Here is a 20744-nt window from a genome sequence, read left to right as displayed (position 1 = left end):
TGGGGGGGAACGTATCCTCACCTAAGATATTATGACATCAAGTCCTTGAAATGTATGTGTGTCTGTGAGATCCCCCTACCTAGCAGGCAGGCGTTTTTGTTTGTGGAAGTTCATCTCAGTCATGGTTTTCTGACTCTAGAATGGTCCCCGGCATGTGGCCGATTGTTGGATTAATTTCCCTGGGCTTCACTTGGCCTGTTGATAAAATGGAAGGATAGTTTCTTGCCGGGTTAACCTCCCTGGGTGATTCTAAAAAACAAATGAGATGATTATATATTGTGAATGCTTTGTAAATTGAACATAACCTTAGTTTTAGGTAAGGTTTGCTTCATCTCTTCTTAAGGATTTACCATGTTTTACTTGATAAAAAAGTTCTTATTCTTGTATCTGAAGCTAGCTTCATTTTATATTTTTCTAGATGTAATGGAGAGCAGTGAAACTCTTAGCTCTGCTTTATCCATGAGCCTTGTTGATGGTTGTCTGATAAACCTTATTGATGAGTGTATAAGAGGAAGTAGTATTTTTTAACTCTTGTAGACTAATAGCATTTTTCATTCTGCAACTATTTGAAGCAGCACAGTGTGGTAAAAAGAAGATGAGCTTTGCATTCATATCCCTGTTTTTTTTTTTTTTTTAATTACTTTAATGTCTCTGATCCTTTGTCCATCTGTGGAGATAAAACCTAGGCTGCTTATATGAATTAAAGCTAATGCACATTTGGTGAATTATTACAGTGGTTTGTAGAAGTAGTTGCTCAAAAAATGTTTTTTTTTGTCATGGTCAACATTGAATGATTTCTTGTTTGAACATAGGATGTTTATTATTCTAACATTTTACTGTTAGCCTGCTGCTAACATATTAGGCATATAAGCTGCTACTTACCCCGGAGAATAAGAACAAATTACTAAAAAGAAGGGTTTGAGGAAGGATTCATGGGAGCCAGCAGCATTTAGTTAAATACCATTGTCTGGTGGCACTGTGTGCTCTCCATCAGTCCTCCAGTGGTCTATACTTAAGGAGTTTTTTGTTTTTGTTTTTGGGTTTGATATACTCAAGCACTCTCAGGTTAATGCCATAATTATGAGAAGAGTTGGGCTAGTGGGGGAGGGTGGTGGAGTAACTATTAGATAATAGAAAACTCCCACTTATAAGTAATCTTTAATCCACAGGATTTTTTATAGCAGATGCTGCATTTTTTCTACTCCACGGTACCTTGTGTACCTGCCATGCTGAATAAATAAGTTCTGATGAGTTTGCACTCTGGTGTCATAGAAACAGTGGAAATCAGAGATTAAAATAGAGCACATAGTGATCAGGTTTCCTAGCGCAAATGGAAGCATAGTGCTGAGGCAGTTATTCATGTAATTCAGACCCAGATTGGTTATATGAAAATGGAAGCATTATTTATTGAACACTTACTATGTGCTAAGCTCTATGCTAACCATTCTGTATGTTATATTGATTAATCTTTAAAATATCCCCATGAACTGCATGTGTTACCATCCTGACCTTACCCGTGAGAATATTAAGACTCGGAAAGACTAAGTAAATTGCCCAATATTACATATTAAGCAACAGAAACAGCCCTGAAACTCGACTCTGTTTGACACTAAAATCTGTGATTTCTTATCCTCTGGGTAGTCTTATCAGTCATACCATTGTGAGAGGTGTTAGGCATCTTTTCAGGTTTCGTGGTAAAATCTTGACTAGTAAGATGAAATAAGATACTGCAAAAGAAATATGCAAAAAGTGTTTTCCTTTGCCTGTTAAAATGTTGTGCTACTGCTTTTGGTGAGAGAATAACAAGAGTAAAACATTATAGAAAGACCAATTAGGCCCAAGCCCAACAAACCAAAAACAGTTTAGCTTACACTTCTGAAAGTTTGAGCTGAAAATAAAGGTTAAATGGTATGAAAATTAAGTGTGGGTGTTCTAAATAGATCTACTAGAATCTTCCTGAACAGAGGTTGGGAATTCCATAGAATTCAAGATTAATATTTTTGTCCGTGAGTCCTTCTCATGTGTATTTAATCTATAGAATAATTTCTGCTCTAGCCTGGACTAATGGTAACATCAGAGAGCACAGTTTAAACACCCTTATATAGAGAGCTGTGACTTTCATGTACCTGACCTCATATTCATCCAGCTTCTTAAAACATGGTCTACCAGAATGTTCAAACCCAAATAATAGAGGAGCTCAAATTTACTCTGACAAAGTTCTTGTCTGAGAATGAAAAGCTATAGCTGTGTAGGCTCGTACATGTTCTGACCCCGTGTATACCAGAGTGAGTAATTTATTTTCTCCTGTGGAGGATTTTTTAGATGTCTTGAAAGTATATGAAAGGAATTTTTGATCTCCAAGGCATAGTAAAATGACTAAGACTTCAAAAATATTAATTACTTCTATCCACAAGGAAGAGATCCGTGAGTGTTAATTTTAGTAATACTGACTATTGTGCCCAGTTGTCTGTTTGTAAAATCCCTTTTGTGAAACTGTATGTATAATTTTGGGAAGGCGGTTTTTAAATAGAATATGGTGAATGCATTACTTTGAAAAGGAACCAACAAGTCTCTCTGCTGTTTTAATTGTACTAGCGTCAACTCTTAGTTGTTTTTGGGGGGCAGGGGGTGAGGGACAGAGGAAGAGGGAGAGAGAGAATCTTAAGCAGGCGCCACACCCAGCACGGAAGCTGATCTGGGGCTTGATCTCATAACCCTGAGATCATGACCTTAGCTGAAATCAAGAATATGAGGCTCAACTGACTGAGCCATCCAGGCACCCCAACTTTCAGTTTCTTAGTGGTGACTAGAATCGGAGTAGCAGATATAGCAGATAATCCTGAAACATCACTGTAGGTAAAGTTCAGACCTTCCAAAGTGTATGTCATTCAGGTCAGTGACTAAGCTGGGGTGGAAGGGAAGGTGGCGAGAACTGAGGAAGTCGGGAGCTGGGCAGCATGTCTGGTCAGGGGTATTGAAGTCACAGAGCAAGAGGAGATTGCAGACCATTTTTGAGAAGTGTTTTTTGTGAACCTCCTCTACCATCTGTTTTCACTGAGGTAGTGTAGCAAAAACTGCTTAGGTTTATGTCACTAATGTACCGCAAATATTTTCCTTTAACAAATCAGTGATTTCTACTGGTGATTTGAAAGCCCCTAGGTAAATTGACCACAAGACTACTAGGTTAGTTGACAGGCCTAGCTGTCCTGCTTACTTAGCTAGAACAGGAGGGATGCTTTGTAACCTTCCTGTTAAAAAAAAAAAAATTGTATGTGTGTGTTGGGGGTGTTGGCAAAAAGCACACTTTATTTCTTCTAGCCCTGTGACACCTACCAGCACCCAGAGCTGCATGACCACCCTTTAACCCCCATTCCTTTAGCTCATGGGTTCTCGATAGGAGCTCCCTAGTGGATGGAACTTGGTTCTTGCCAGCGAGGAGGCTGGATGACCAAAACACACACACACACACACACACATAAACAAAAAAACCAACCTATTCTGTGTAAAAAGCATATATATACACAGACACATACAATATATAAACAGGTACACATTATATTTCAGTATTAAAATCTCATGGAAGGGCGATTATGAAAAAAGAAAAAGTCTAAAAAAGCTCCTTAGGTGGGGAACGATAAGGAAAAGGGTTGAGAAACACTGCCTTAGCTCTGTCCAGGTAAAGAAGAGTGGGTGATGGTATCAGACAGGAGAGAGAAGAGGAAAAAAAAGTTACATTAAAACAACTTCAGTTTTGGGGCGCCTGGGTGGCTCAGCTATTAAGCGTCTGCCTTCGGCTCAGGTCATAATCCCAGAGTCCCAAGATCGAGTCCTGGGTCGGGCTCCCTGCTTGGTGGGGAGCCTGCTTCTCCCTCTGACCGCCCCCCCCCCCCCCCCCGCCCCATGCTCTCTCTCTCTCTTTCAAATAAATAAATAAAATCTAAAAAAAAAAAAAAGAATTCTCTTTAGACATAATAAGAGTGTCTCACAAATGCAGGTACAACTGTTTTTTCACTGTCCAGCATGTGCCACTGTAATGAAAAAAATATAGACTAAAAGTATTACTAAGTTTATAATATTTTGTTATTATGTATTTTCTCAAGCCACCAATACTAAACGTATGAGGATCCTTATCCTGAAATGCCTGCGAACCACTGAGCTAGCTATATTGGAGGATCACTACATGGAATCGCCCCACACAGGCCGTTATACATGTGAACCATAGTCAGCAGGGCTCCTGCATGTAGCTCCTTGAGAGGCTTGGGATTTGGGCAGTACCCCTTGAGAACAATACTTGGCACAGAGCAGTACTGATTGATGGTTGTTGCCTTGTTTTCATGCACCCCAGGCAAACATTGCTTCAGAGTCATTTGTCAGTAACTGTTGAGAATGATTCATTGGCACTTTATGTCTCCATAATTTTTAGACTTTCGTTATCTGAGTATCATTAGAAGATGATTGGCACAGACATATCCAATCCTGTTGTTTCTCATCCAGGAGAAAGTTATTCCATTGTTTTAGCCTTCTCCACCCTGGGGTAGTGACTCCTATTTCTGAGTTGTCTCATGTAATGCCCTTCACATTCTTTGTCTTGGGTGCCTAAAGAAATGCTTTTTTGCTATTGATGTACATCTTTTTTTTCTTTTCATTTATTTGGTAAGAATTTATTTGGGTAAGAACAAGATGCTAAAAGCCTCGGAACGTTTTTTTCTTTTATTTATTTATTTAATTTTTATTTTTTAAAAAGTTACTCGCTTTTATTAGTCACATAATGATCTTTTTTTTTTTTTTTTTTTTTTTTTGACACAGAGAGAGAGAGACAGCGAGAGAGGGAACACAAGCAGGCGGAGTGGGAGAGGGAGAAGCAGGCTTCCCGCTGAGCAGGGAGCCCGATGCGGGACTCGATCCCAGGACCCTGGGATCATGACCTGAGCTAAAGGCAGACGCTTAACTGACTGAGCCACCCAGGCATCCCCACTTTTTTCTTTTAAAGAAATAATATATGCCCTCTATAACCTTATTTTATCCTGTACCCTGCGCAGATAGACCAAAGATTATGCAACACTTTAAGCCAGGTTGCATTTTAACGAATTCCATTATTAGCACAGTTCAGATTAATTAAATTTTACTTTATTTTGGCTACAAAGGGACTAAAAGCCACTTAGGAACTTAATGTCTCTTTGTGAATCTTATTACTAGAGTGCAGTTTTTAAAACACAGTTTGATCTTTGGTTGCCATGGGAGATTAAAAAGACTTGTGACTATATTGTATTTGAATGCAGGTTTTATGTTGACAGATTTATTTAAGCTTTAATGATTTTTTATTTATTATTGCTAGTTTATTAAGTTTTTTTACACCTTTATTGAAATTGATGTATAATAAACTGCAAATATTTAAAACACGCAGTTTGATGAGTTTTGATACATGTATACAGCTATGAAATCATCTTCACAATCAAGATGATGAACGTATCCACTCCCACAGTTTCCTTGTGCCACTTTGTAATCTCTCCTTGCCCATCCCCTGCCCCTGCAGGTAATCACTGGTCTGTTCATTTGCTTTCTGTCACTAGAGATTAGTTTGCATTTTCTAGAATTTCATATAAATGGAACCATACGGTCTTTTTATTGTCTGACAATATTGATATACATGTCCTTTTAGTTCCAGTTCAGACATCATAAGAGATCTTTTAGAAGAAGAGGAAGCCTGGGAAGCATCACATAGGTGAGTTCTCATCATCAAGAAATAAGTGTCTACTTTGAGAAATTATAATTCCATGCAGTTGATTTTCAAACAAAAGAATATTTGTGCTTTCTGATTTAAGAAGGTAATAATTCACACACATTAAGGTAAAGATTTCCAGTTTACTACTTGTTTGTTTCTATACATTTTTGCTTAGAAAGGGAATCCCACTGTAATAACTCTGATTACTTGTCAGAAGTTGTTTTTCTAAAGACAGATTGTTCCAGTGAGAAATTAACAGTTTAGCCGTAAGCACTGGCTCAGAGTGTTTATAAAACTTTGAGTCCTTTCCTAGATGTTCCCAGTCAAAAGTGTTTAGTGTAGAATAAATGCAGTTTGATTCCTTCTCCGGCTAGCATTTAGGAATCTGTCTGGGAAATTAGAGTGGTGGAGGGGACCTATTCCAGGTCCTACTGGTAGGTAAGGAGGAGAGGAACAATGCCAAAGAATATTACATTCTCAATCTCCACCTGCAGGAGTGATCTGCAGTACAATGGGGAAGCTTTGTTCCACTGTAATTTTGTGATTACACTTCAGTGGGCCCTCCAAACTGTCTAGAAGTTTTACTGTTTCTGTGGTCATTTCTTTGTCTGGTTCTTCACAAGGATTATTTGAAACCTCACCTCTTTCCAGTGGCTGCACCCCCAGCTGGAGACCTTTTCTCTTCCTTTGTAGAGAAAATAGAAGCCATTATGTGGGAGTCCTCATCTTTCCAACACCAAATGTATAAATGTGCCTGTATGTGTACATATTTTATTCCTCATTTTATAATTGCCTCCTTTTATAATAAAGGGATGTCTTATCAGAGGCTAATTCCTCCTCCCTCATTCCTACCCATTTGTCAGGAACCTTTGTCTGGCAACCTCTCCCTCAGCTGTATCTTTGTCATTGGGTTTTCAGCCTGCTTAAATCTTTCTATCTTAAAACCAACCAAGCAACAAATAACAACTCATTCAGTCTCTCCTCTCACTCCATCTCATCCTGCAGCCACTGTTGTATCTTTCCTTCCTTTCTTAATGGATGGTCTCTACCTGCATTTTCCACTTCCTTATCTCCACTTACTCTTCCACATTCTCAGCCAGTTCCATCATTCATCTGAAATCATTTTCACTAAGGTCATCAAAGAACTCCACGTTGCCAAATCCATAGTCAAAACCTTCATTGATTTAGCAGATTTGATACTGTTGACCTCTTCACCTTTTTTAAAGCCTCTTTGAGGCTTGAAGAGGTAAATTTCCATCCCAAGGTCACTCAGCAATAAGTGGTAAGTGATGGAGCTAAGATTGTAACCAATGTGCCAAAAGTCAGCCCTTTGGACCATTAAGCTGTATACTGTCTTTACAAAGAAGGAGAAGTTCACTGTGCTGAGATTTTGTAGTTTCATAGCTGAATCACTGGGAGAATGGGAAGTGTGCTGTATCCAGGGAAAGCATTATGAGGAGGTTTATCAGGCCAATGAGATATTTGGTGGTTCAAACAGTAATGTTTTATGAAAGTTTGAGATTTTGGCTGTATTACTCTCACCTAAGCATTATTTAACTTTGCATTTTGGGAAAGAAGGCCACTGCTTAGCTAACTATTTCCTCTTGTACCAGGAACCATCCTGTTCATGCTGAACTAAGCCTGACACCAATGGCTATGACACATTGTAGCCAGAGTTCCTGCACCCAAGCCCATTCTCAGTAACGATGGCCTCCAAAAGTCATCATAAGAAAGCACTTAGAAGACCAAGCGCATCGATTGATCCTCAAAAATAATAAATGCTACAGCTAGAAGGATCTAAGTGTTCATCTCATCTAATCCCTTCATGTTATAGAGAAGGAAACTGTACTCCAGAGTGGTAAATTGACCAGGTCAAGGTCCACAGCTAGTTAGTGGCACTGTGAAGATCCGAATCCAGGCCTCCTGACTTCAGCTGAGCATAGAACAGTTCAAACAAGCTTATGCCATAATGTAGCTTTAGAGGCAGAATCAGGAAAAGCCTCCATAGCTTTACTTTTAAACAAAAATTGGCAGTTCTATATCTTAAGCTTATGGGCATGTTTTGTGGTACCACAAGTGGCATATTTGAGATGGTGGTCCTAGAACATACTATTTCAGTTCCAATTCTCTTTCTCTTAATTCCATAAATGATTGAGAGGTTCTATTAGCAACATAGTGCTCCATATAAAACAATATTTTCATAAGCAGCAAAAAACCAAAAACTATTTTCTACAGACTGGCCTTGGGTTCTTATGTCTATAAATACTGGTTCATCTTACTGTTTTGACCTATAAAATATATTTACATCAAACAGGATGAAAACAGTAAGAGAAATGGTCCTGGTATATCATTTCACAATTCTAGGTTTCAATTTGTTTAATATATAAAATGTGAGGAAAATCTGTCTGCCCCAGAGAGTCTAAGTCCCTTCTCTCCAGAGCTGCTGGCCCTCTGCTGTCCCCTCTCTCAGTGAGTGGAGTATGGTAGTCTGCCCCACTGTTCAAGCCAGACACCTAGGAATCATTTTCAACCTCTCACTCGCCCTGACCTGTCATATTCAGTCAGCTGCAAAAGTCATATAGGTAAGACCTAAATATGCATCACAGACATCTGAAGGACTTGTTAAAACACAGATTATTGGGCTTTACCCAATTCGAAGAGTGAGTCAGTAGATTTGGGGTGGGGCCTAATAGTTTGCATTTTTAACACGGTCCCACGTGTTGCTAATGCTGCTTCTGGGGCCCCCACCTTGCGCAGCCCCTCTGTGATATCTCTGTCAGCCCTTTGTGCCACAGCTGGCTACAGGCCCTTTGCTCTTCTCTCTAGCTTTGCTGCAACAGCCGTCCATGCCTCGCTGCCTCTAGTCGTTACAGTTCATTCGGCCGGTGAGATATGAAACATACTTTGTTCTTCCTGTTGGACTTTAAAGTCCTTCACGGACTTGCCAGCATCCAAGGCTCTTACTGTCATGGCCCCAGCCGACCTACTGGCTCGTGGAATTTCATATGCGTGCATCCCCTCTGCACCCCACAACTCCTTGTTTCAGCTAAGCTGAACTACTCACGGTCACCTCAGAGAGTCCTGTTACCTTGCTTCAGTGCCTTTGCTTCTGCCTCAGTTGCCTTTTCCCTTTTCCTCATCTAGATGGGAATTGTCATTCCTTTCTCCACCGTTCCATTCAGAAGCCCCTGAGTCTGCTCCTGCAGCACTCTGCACTTACCACTTGACTGCCTTTCTAGAGAGCATGCGCATTGGACCTTGAATCTTCATGTGTGTAGCATAGTGCCTGGGTGGCCCATAAATGGGCACTCAGTAAGTATATGAGTGAGTGAATATGTCAGTCAATGTTTATTAGATCTGAATACACTCATTAGTGGATTCTAGCTGTTAGTGACACAGCTTCTGTGACTTCAAGAACCTGTGAATGGATAAGGATTTCACTTACGAATTGTTTTAAACTCTTTATCTTATAGTGCCTTAAAGAGGAAATTTTAGGAAATAGCTTTCTCTAATACTCTCATAAAATCAGAAAAGAATAATTTTCTCCGTTAATCTGAATTTCATCTTAACCCCATGAGAATTCTTTTGCAACACATTTTGTTTACCCATTCAACAGCTGATGGGCATATTTGGGTTGTTTCCAGATTTGGGGGATTACGAATAAAACTGCTAGAAGGATTTGAGTACAGTATTGTGTGTGGACATAAGTTTTCATTTCTCTTTGGTAAATACCTAGGAATGGCATCATATGGTAAGTGTATGTTCAATTGATAAGAAACTGCCCAGCTGTATTCCACCAGCAATGTATGAGAGTTCTAGTTGCTCCATATCTTGGCCAGTACTTGGTTATGCTCTTTATTTTTAAAGCCATTTTAATAGAGTTATAGTAGTATTTTTTTTTTGTCATTTTAATTTGCATTTCCCTAAGGATTGATGATGTTGAACTTCCTTTCACATCATATTTGCCATCCCTATGTCTTTTGATGAAGTGCTTCCTCAAATTTTCTGCCCATTTAGTAAATTGGGTGGTTTTTTACTTTTGAGATTTATGAGTTCTTTATCAGAAACGTGTTTTGCAAATATTTTCTTCCACTTTATGGCTTGCCTTTTCATTTTCTTGATAGTGTTTTTCAAAGAGCAGTTTTAAATTTTGATGAAATCTAATTTATCAATTTTTTCTTTTCTTTTACATATGGTGCTTTTTTGTGTCCTACCTAGGAAATCTTTACCTAACCCAATGGTGTTCTGTTACATTCTAGAAGTTTTGGGGTTTACATTTAAGTCTATAATCTATTTCAAGTTGATTTTTGTAAATGGTGCACAGTATGGATTGAAATTCAATTTTTCTCTTTTACATGTGGGTCTCCATTTGTTCCAGCTTTATTTATTGAAGAAACTATCCTTTCTCCATTTAATAACTTTGGTACCTTAATTAAAAATCAATTGGATATATATGTGTGGGTCTATTTCAGGAATCACTGTTTTGCTCTATTGATCTATATGTTTGCCTTTTCACCAATAACACACACTGTCTTCATTACTGCAGCTTTATAATGTCATGAAATCAGCTAGTATGAGGCCTCTAACTTTCTTTTTCCAGTTTACATCAGAGTTCATTCTTTGTATTTTATAGTGTATGGTCTTAACAAATGTATAATGACATGTATCCACCATTATAGTATACAGAATAGTTTCCCTGCCTTAAAAATCCTTTATGTTCCACCTGTTCATCTCTCCTTCTCTCCAAGTTCCTGACAACCACTGATTTTTTTCTGTCTTTATAGTTTTATTTTTTCTAGAATGTCATTTAGTTGGAATCCTACAGTATGTAGCCTTTTCAAATTGGCTCCTTTCACTTAGTAATATTCATTTAAGATTGCCCCATGTCTTTTTGAGGTTTGATAGCTCATTTCTTTTTAATGCTGAATAATATTCCATTGTCTGGAGTATTACAGTTCATTTATCCATTCACCTACTGAAGGACATCTTGGTTGCTTCCAAGTTTTGACAATTATGATTAAAGTGATATATATACAATATATATGCAATATATAAAATATTCTAATTAAAAACAAAGTGCAGGATTTTGTGTGGAAATAAGTTTTCAGTGCCCTTGGGGAAGTACCAAGGAGTACAATTGCTGGATTGTATGGTCAGACTATATTTAATTTTGTAAGAAACTGCCAAACTTTGTTCGAGTGGTTGTGCCATTTTGCATTCCCACTGGCAGTGAATGAGAATTTTTCTTGCTCTACATCCTCACCAGCATTTGGTGTTGTCAGTAAATTTTTCTTTTTTGGAATTGTTTTGGCTATTCTGGTTTTGTTGATTAGAATTGGAGCTGAGGGGTGCTTGGGTGTCTCGCTTAGTTAAGCAACTGACTCTTGGTTTCAGCTCAGGTTGTGATCTCAGGGTCATGAGATCAAGCCCCATGTTGGTCCCTGTGCTTAGCATTGAGTCCACTTTGGGATTCTTGCTCCCTCTCCCTCTGCCCCTCCCCTCCCGTTCTCTCTCTCTCAAATAATAAATAAATCTTTAAAAAAAGAAGAAGAAGTAGTGGAGTTGAGGTTCCCCTGTCCCTAAAGGAGATGAAAGGCTATCTACCAGTCTGGATGTGCTTCTGAACTTTGGGAAGGGATTTTATGGTTCTGTTGGATATAGGTACCAGATTCACCATCCTACCCTGTCCTGTGGGGAAAGGAAGCACCTGAATTGACTTTATGGGATTTGGGTAAGGTTCACAATGGGGAAGGGAAGCTAATGTGACCTTGTAGATGGGGCCCTTTGGGCTAATTCATTGTACTATTGTTTTTAAATTTGGATGTGTTTAGGAGTTGATGTGTTATGTACTCCTAATTTCACATCCAATAAGTACCAGAGCAAATTCTCTGATAGGGAAGAGCCACACATAGAGAAGTGCTAATACCCTTGCGGTCCCACAACCCTAATGACCCCTTAGAGCTACAAGTCTTAAGACTAATGATTTTCCTGATTGGAGTCTCTGAGAAAGGGAGGCAGCCTCCACCTAGAGGCACCCTTTGGGATTTTGGACTTGTGTCCAGCCTAGCATAGCTACCAGTTACACTCCTTTTGAAAAATAGCTGTTTGCTTGCTACTAGGTTCTTGTCAAACTGAATGGCCTGATCCATGGACTGAATTGCTCTTATGGACTGAATTTTGTCCCTCTAAAATTCATAAGCTGAAGCCCTAACCTCCAATGTGACTATATTTGGAGATGGAACCTTTAAAGAGGTAATTAAGATTAAACAGGTCATAAAAGTGGTCATGAAGGCCACAGATTGGCAGATACCCTGCTTTGAGGCTGCAAACCTGAAGGGTGCTGAGTGAACCATCTGGGTCACTCATGTACATATCAATAATAAGGGCACATTCTTTGAAGGGACTGACTGGAATCAATAATGGGCTGATGGTCAAGGGATTCACTGGACTTTTTATCCTCCCTACAATCTACAGGCATCTAATATTATTGAATGTTGGAATGGCCTCCTTTAAAATTATCAACTCCCTCATCTTCTGGTCCACATACCTTAGTAAGGAAGTTTGGTCACTGAACGCTGCTGTCCCCAGAACGGAATCCTCTCCTTTTGGCCACTTTCTGGGTAATGATTAGTACAGAAAGGGTTTTGTGGTTATATATTTACCTATTTCAGAAACTCAGGGTTCCTTCTTAATTATTCCTGGGCATGATGCTTGTTTCTTTCTCCTAACAGCAACCGTATACTGGCCAGATTGGTACACCCTCTGGGTAGCAGCTTGGCCAAGAGGGGTCCTAGAGGATTCACACTTAATTCTGATTCAGGTTGTTGGATTCACTTGCTGGACTGATATGGTTCTAGGTCAGGGATCAGCAAACTATGGCCCATAGGCCAAATCTGGCCTGCTCTCTGTTTGTTAATAAAGTTTTATTGGCACATAGCCACACACATTTGTTTCTCTGCTGGCTGTGGTTCTTTTCACGATTACAACAGAATCCAGTAGTTGTGACAGATTGTATGGCCCTCAGAGCCCAAAATATCTAGTCCTTTACTCAAAGAGTTTGCCAACTCCTGTCCTAAATCAAAAGGCTAGTGACGACTTGGCTGAGTACACTACTCACTGAGTCTTCTTACTATGGCCCACATGCATCAAAGTGGGGAAAATAAGGGCACCTGGGAGCCTCAGTCGTTGAGCGTCTGCCTTTGGCTCAGGTTGTGATCCCAGGGTCCTGGGATCGAGCCCCACATCGGGTTCCCTGCTCCGCAGGAAGCCTGCTTCTCCCTCTCCCACTCCCTCTGCTTGTGTTCCCTCTCTCACTATGTCTCTCTCTCTGTCAAATAAATAAATAAATAAAATCTTAAAAAAAAAAAAAGTGGGGAACATAATGAGTCTCTGAAAAGTTTAATAAAAATGCCCTTACCCTCTCACATCCGACTCTTCTGGGTCAAAGGACTGGGTGTGAGTAGAGAATGATTAAAGAAAAGGTAAAGTTACATCTAATAAAAAGGAACATGTGATTTTGTGGAGGTGGAGAAAGCAACAGTGCTGACAGTGGGGGAGGAACCTCTTAGACTCTGGGAGGTACGGAGAGGGAGGGACAGTACCGATCTTTGTCTTTCAGAGCCACCCCTGGAGCCGTCTGTCCATGTATGTCCTCCAGCTTATCCGTAGAGCCTTTACCATATTAATCATAGTTATTTAAAGTTTTAGTCTGATGGTTCCAACATGTGGGTCATTCTGTCTGTGTCTCTTGGTTACTTTATATCTTGACAATGGACTTTTTATTTGGTTTTTCTTCTTTGTGCATTGTACATTTTGTGTGGATGCTAGACATCCTGAGAAGGGCCATAGATACTGAGGTAAAAATAGACTTTGTGCCTGGAAATGGGCATGCTGCTTCTCTTAGGCCATTAGTGTGGGGAGTTGACCCAGGTTGGAATTTCCTGGTTCCTAACATGACCTTCAATGTATGAGAGGCATCAAGTTCCTCAACCAGTGGGCTGCTTTTACCTTGTGCTTAGTGTGGGGGCTGGGTTGTGGGAAGCTTTTGTTCAATGATTTTGTTCTTATTTACCTTTCAGCCTTGTCTGCATGCTTGCATCCCAGAGGGCCATCTCTCCATGTCCTGACCTCTCCTTCAGCAGTTTACTGCTACTGCCAATTACTTGGTGCTTGGCTACTGGTAGGAGCCTGCTGGGGCTCTATGTTGTCTTGTTCCAGCTGTGGTCTTGGGCAGGCCCTGTATGCCTGGATCTTGGGGGTGGAGCTTTCTCTGCCACCTCCCTGACCCCCCCCCCCCCAATGGTAGTCAGAATGCCTTGCCCAAGCCTTTGCTTGGTATTGTTTGAGATCATCAGCCCAAGATGATTTTCTGCCCTTCCTCCAGAGGTAGAGGTTTTTATTTCTACCATTTCCCCAGCAGCAAAGAATCTTTGCCAGTGTTCTTGCAAATGATTTCCTATTCTTCCCATTCAAGCAAACTTCCCATTCAAGCATTCTGCCCCTCCTCCAGAGATAGTAGATCTTTGCCTGATTCCCATGGGCCAGTGAGTTTCCCTCAGCAGCTGAAAGCTCTCACTTCATAGGAGAGAACAGTCCCAGGAAGACGTAGGGCTTTCTGCCTGACCCCTGTCACCCCCATTCACCAGCTTTATCCTGTGCCATCAAAGTGGGCTTTCCTCAGTTTCCCCGCCCTGCTCCCAGTCTTTCTTATGAGCACTTGACTTGAGGCTCCTGGAAAAGAGCTTGCCAGTGCATGTGGCTTCTCCTTGTGTGAGGGGTCTTTGGTACTAGCCCATAGTTAAGAATTCATTAAAATGTTAGCTCATGTCCTCTTACCTGGTTGTACAACAGCCACCTTTCTCCAGTTCTGTGTCAAAAGTGAGAGAATTTGGGGCGCCTGGGTGGCTCAGTTGTTAAGTGTCTGCCTTCGGCTCAGGTCGTGATCCCCCAGGGTCCTGGGATCGAGCCCCACATCTGGCTCCCTGCTGGGTGGGAGGCCTGCTTCTCCCTCTCCCACTCCCCCTGCTGTGTTCCCTCTCTCGCTGTCTCTCTCTGTCAAATAAATAAATAAAATCTTTAAAAAAAAAAAAAAGTGAGAGAATTTGTGTGGTCCACCTCTCTTTGGTGGGGCTTATCTTTCTTTGGAATTTTGTTTTCCTGCCTTACAACCTGAGCTCTCAGGATCAAGAGAATGATTTTGTTAGACACTGACTTTGTCTTGTTGTTAGGATACCAGCACCTTTTTTTTTTTTTTTTTGCAGTTTTCTTCATGTTAAGCAAAGCATAAAGCTATTCTAGATTTTGATTCAGAAGAAAGGGATTCAGTTCCTGCTTCTGTCACTTATGGCCTGTAATCTTTGCTTAGTCACTGTTTTCTCAGTTACAAAATGTGTATAATAATAACAGTAATGATAATTATTATAGACTTGCCATTGGAGTAGAGAACTGTTTGGAGGTTTAAATGAAATAGTGCATGTGAAAGCAGTTGTCAGCTAGAAGCTGCTGTAGAATAATCATGATCATTATTTTCTGAGATGCTGTTTCCTTTTTTCTGTTTTCAGAAATGATCTTCAAGATACAGAAATGAGTCCAAGACAGAATCGTCGTACAAGATCAGCAGAGGGTGCTGAGATTGAGCCGAGAAATAAGCGGAATAGGAATTAGTGAGGGCTTTGCTGACTTTTCCAGTGGGGTGATTGGAGTGTGGCACTTTGGGTTGCCACACAGACTTCATATTCATAAATGCCCAAGTGAAGGTGTTGACTTCTCAATATGATGGTTAGCTGATTTTCATACTTTTTGCCTTTCTTGGGAAAAATAAGTTCTGAAACATCCTCACTTGGTCAATTATCCCCTGTCTCTAAAGCATCTTTCTCTAAAAATATTGACAGCCACACGTCTGCCAACTTTGCAGAGTACACAGACCTCTTGACAAAGAGTTTTGTTTCTAAATTTCAGGATATCCTTAAGACATTCTCCTCTTCCATGTAGAGACTAACTTGAGAAAAGGATTCTTTTCAACCTCTCTGTCACAAGGAGCAGCTGAGGAGTTAAGAGCCTTTGTATTTCTGGAAAGGCAGGTTGTCATAAAATCACCTCTTTGGTGTGTGTCAGCCCCTGATGCCCAGATGCCAGCATGCCTGTCACAGGCAGTTACGTGATGGTCATCGCCCAAGTTTAATGTAGTCATTTGTCACTTGGAGTAGGATGTTTGTATCGAAACTAAAAGTCACAAACACTAACTTTGAAACATTGGCATATTCTTTGGAAATGGCACTTCAAAATGATATTAGTCTTTTTTTTTTTTTCACTTGGATAAATCAAATCTTTATGACTCTGACTCCCAGCTATTAAACAAAAAGTATGCAATAAATGAATTTTGTAAATGAAGAGACTGTATCAATTTAAAATAATGTCCTGGAAATAGTGTCTTATGGATAGTTGAGTACAAGCTACAAATCACTGGAAAGACTTGGTCAGAAATTGTCTCTGTGCAAAATGTCCATCAGTTCCCAGTTCTTCCCGAGTTCCTAACGCCGCTCTTCACCATCTCAGAGTCAGCCCTCTCCACCCCTGCCCCCACATCACTCCCAGCCCAAACACATCAGCTTTCAAATAACATGACAGCACACGCGCCAATGTTAAGACAACAAATTTATGAATGTGCCAGAGAGGCGTTTGTGACTTCCCCTTTCCAAAGAATGTCTCCATTGACTTTGGCTCTTTGGTATGCTTTGGGTTTCTGGATAATGTGTGGAGTCTCATTATGACTTAGAGTTCAGCGCTTGCACACTTAAAAGGCCATTTGTTTTCTTTTTGAGTTCCGTGAGCTTCAGATGGTTATGTAAGAATTTGTCATAGTCATTTCATCTGCTAAATTATGAGTGGTGCATTAAGGAAACTAAAAGTAGCACCACTCACTGAATCTATCAAAGGATCTGATGTGAGGTAAGTGAGCAATATCAAGCAAAATAAAGTTTAACATTGATGTGATATTTACGTCACTGAATTGCCAGAAATTATGCTAAAATGAAAACTTTCATTAAAAATTGCACAGCCTACTATAAATTAAACTGGAAGTAATTACTACTTCAATTGCAGCTGAAAAAAACAAAATCCAAGCAAGTAAATATGAAGATCTAATTGGCTTTATTCAGGGATTCATGAATCAGGCAGCATCCCATCTACAAGTAGAAAGGAGCACCAAGTTGCCATACAAAATGGATGGTTTTTAAAGGCAGAAACAGGGTTGGAAGGAAGGACGGAAGTCATTAGCAAAAGAAAAGAAAGGATTGGTGTAGGCAAGGTCACCTTTTGAGGGAAGGGCTAGGGTCTATCTTGCAGAAGACCTCAGTAATGCTGATCAGGAAATTCCAGTGTGAGGCCACATTCCTGCAATGCAATTAAGTTGTGGTTGCTGTTGTGGGGGCAAGTGACTCCATTTTGAGCCTTTTATTTCTTTTCCTTTTTCTTTTTTTTATTTATTTTATTTTATTTTAAAGATTTTATTTATTTATTTGAGAGAGAGAGAATGAGAGAGAGAGAGAGCATGAGATGGGGGAGGGTCAGAGGGAGAAGGAGACTCCCTGCAGAGCAGGGAGCCCGATGCGGGACTTGATCCCGGGACTCCAGGATCATGACCTGAGCCGAAGGCAGTCGCTTAACCAACTGAGCCACCCAGGCGCCCCCTTTTTCTTTTTTTTTAAACACAGCAAAAGGAGTTTGCAAGGGAGTAGTGAGACCCAAGATGGGGAACCAGGCAGGTGACTTTATTCAGAAAATATATGATTATCTTCTTAGGTAGCCATCATTGTGCCGAGTGATGTAGGAAAGATGTTAGGGTTCAGAGCCGACAGCCAAGAAAGAATTCTTAAGACGTCTTTGGTGCAAAAAGATGGTTTTATTAAAGCACAGGGACAGGACCCGTGGGCAGAAAGAGCTGCACTGGGGTCATGAAGAGTGGCCCATTATATACTTTCAAGTTGGGAGGGGTTTAGGGATAGCATAAGCCTCCCAGGTATTTTGACAACAAGAGTTCCCTGGGATCCTGAGGGGGCTAACTATTGTTAGGAAAGGGGGCTAGCAATTGTTAGGAAAAGGTTATTTATTACTGTTTAGTAAAAACTCAGTCATGAGACTTTTCAGATATATGTCGGTGGGTCATATGCTTGGAGGATGATTGCCAACCTGTATCTTATGGGGGTAGAGATAAAGGAAGTTTCCAAAGGAATTTTTATATGTTAAAGTAGATTTACAGGATCCTGGGGGTTGGACTAAGATTGCCTTTTGCCTTTAGCAAAGTATTAACATCTAGGCAGCAGAGTTCCTAGAGGAATGTCACTCTGCCTGTTTCAAGGACTTGTCAGTGGGGTATAGGTAGTAAGGAAATTTAATAATTTTTTTTCTGCCTTTGTTTCCTGCATCACTGAGCACTGGGAAAACGGAGGTGACCAGAGGCCATCCGAAATGGTGGTTCTCAGTAGGGCTGTTTCTCCATAGGGCAGGGAGGAAGATTTTGCCCCTAGGAGACATTTGGCAATGTGTGGAGACATTTTTGGGTGTCACAACTGTAGCGTTAGGGGATTGCCACTGCTATCGGTGGGTAGAGACCAAGGATGCTTCTGAACATACTACAACACCCAGGGCAACCCTCATGCAGCGTTTGCTCAGGCTGCCGTAACCAAGTGCCAGGGACTGGGTGGCTTAAACAAAAGGATTTTTTTTTTCCTTCCCAGTTCTTGGAGGGTGGCAGTCCAAGATGAAGTCAGTAGGGTTGGTTTCTTCTGAGATCTCTCTCCGTGGTTTGCAGATGGCCGCCTTCTTGCTGTGTCCTTAGATGATCTTTCCTCTTCGCTTGCACATGTTTGCGTCACAATCTCCTCTTAAAAGGACAGCAATCATATTGGATCAGGGCCCACTCATACGATTTCACTCTACTGTAATTATCACTTTAAAAAACCTGTTTCCAAATGCATTCACATTCTGAGGTGCCGGGGTTTACAACTTCAGTATATGAGTGGCAGGGTCACGGAACACAACCTAGCCCATGGCACACCCCCCCCCCATTAAGAATTATCTGGTCCATTAAAATTGTCAATGGTGCCAAGATTGAGAAACTCCAGTGTAGAGGAGCTCTCAAGTCTACTCGAAAAATAATGCCTAAAGGGCATTTTCTGAGCTCTATTTACTAGCACTTAGAATACATTTAATATTCATATATTGAAAGAAAGGGATTTTTATATCCATTTGAAAATGAGAAACATAGGGTAAGTGTTAAATCCAGGATTGAAACCAATAAGCTTTTGATTCCAAAATTCATCTTTTAGTGAAAAAATGATCCTTACCACTGGTTACTAATTCTTTTTACCTCCTAACTTCCCTCCAGAGTATAACAGCTCCCATGGGTATGTCATCCTAATGTAGGAAAGACGTTAGGGTTTGAAGCGGACGGCCAACAAAGAATTCTTGAGACCTCTTTGGTGCAAAAAGGTGATTTTATTAAAGCACAGGGACAGGACCCGTGGGCAGAAAGAGCTGCAATGGGGTCATGAGGAGTGGCCCATTATATACTTACTTTCTTTTTTTTTTTTTTTAAAGATTTTATTTATTTATTTGACCGAGAGAGAGACAGCGAGAGAGGGAACACAAGCAGGGGGAGTGGGAGAGGGAGAAGCAGGCCTCCCGCCGAGCAGGGAGCCCGATGCGGGGCTCGATCCCAGGACCCTGAGATCATGACCTGAGCTGAAGGCAGTTGCTTAACCAACTGAGCCACACAGGCGCCCCAGCCATTATATACTTTCAAGTTGGGAGGGGGTTAGGGATAATGTAAGTCTCTAAAGAATTTTGGAAGCAAGGTTTCCAGGACCTTGAGGGGCTAGTTATTGTTGGGAAAAGGTCATTTATTACAGCCTAATAAGACCTTAGTCATGAGACCCTTCAGATGTCTATCGGTGGGCCATATGCCTGGGGGGTTTAGAGATAAAGGAAGTTTCCAAAGGAATTTTTATACATTAAAGTAGACTTACAGGATCCTGGTTGGGGCGGGGGTGGGGGGGGGGGGGGGGGGGGGGGGGGGGGGGTGGTCAGGCTAGGATTGCCTTTTGCCGTTAGCTAAGTATTAACATCAAGGCAACTGAGTCCATGAGAGGAATGTCACTCTGCCTGTTTCAAGGACTTGTCAATGGGCTGTAGGTAGTAAGGAAATTTAATAATTTTTCTTCTGCCTTTGTTTCTCACATCAATCCCACAATGGCAGCAATGCCTGTGGTTTGGGGAGGGTGCAGGTAAGCTGCTATGTAATCTAGAAAGGGACATTCAGGTTGATCTGATCTGTCAGGCCATGCTTTCATCTTCTAATCCCTTCTCTCTTCTTTATACCTCTCATTGAGAGTCACTGGTCTCATTGAAAAAGTGATTGATTCATACACGTACAACAGTGTGAGTAGTATAGTGAGGACGGTATATATTTAAGAGCTAACTCATGTGGTTGAAGAGCTTCAGAGCAAGTCTCCCTAAAATGTGCCAATTTGGCATGTGGTAATTGAGCTGAAGGCAATTGAGACCCTGTAGGCCCAAGAGAAACTTTTTGCCATTCCCTTAACTATCTAGAAGAATTTAAACTGGGGGTCTTTCCCAGATTTAGAGTTAATACCAGAGATAAAATTTTATCTGAGTAACCTATCTCAGATAAACATCTAATTACATCTAAAACATCTGCTCTTTTTCTTATTTCCCTGTGAATTGCCTTCCTCCTCTTTGAAACCCCAGGCCTCTATCCCATTCCTTTCTTTGAACCTCTCATGTATGTGGGGTTCCCATACATACAAAATTAAATTTGATTTTCTCTTGCTAATCTGTCTCATGCCAACTTGTTATACCAGCTGGAAGAACCTTTGAAGGGTAGATGAAAAATTTTCTGCCCCAGCACAGTAAAGATTCATGTCAACAGGAGTAAACAAAGTAGACAAGCTTTTGGAGAATTTTTTTTTTTTTTCTGGTGGCCCTCAGCTCTATAGAATGAGAA

General features: G+C 40.7%; 1 protein-coding gene across 1 annotated transcript in view; it reads left to right on the top strand.

Annotated features, from left to right (window-relative positions):
• RAD18 (RAD18 E3 ubiquitin protein ligase) overlaps positions 1-16245 on the top strand; it is a 103963-nt gene extending 87718 nt beyond the window's left edge. Inside the window, exons 12-13 of the mRNA XM_032411841.1 lie at positions 5660-5722; positions 15283-16245. Coding sequence (XP_032267732.1) covers positions 5660-5722; positions 15283-15385 — 166 coding nt within the window. The 3' untranslated portion in view covers positions 15386-16245. The remainder of the gene's footprint in view (positions 1-5659; positions 5723-15282) is intronic.
• The last annotated feature ends 4499 nt before the right edge of the window (positions 16246-20744 follow it).

Source organism: Phoca vitulina, unplaced genomic scaffold (assembly GCF_004348235.1).
Source record: "Phoca vitulina isolate PV1807 unplaced genomic scaffold, GSC_HSeal_1.0 scaffold13, whole genome shotgun sequence".
NCBI classification, from domain to species: Eukaryota; Metazoa; Chordata; class Mammalia; order Carnivora; family Phocidae; genus Phoca; species Phoca vitulina.
This window is presented reverse-complemented; position numbering and strand designations above follow the sequence as displayed.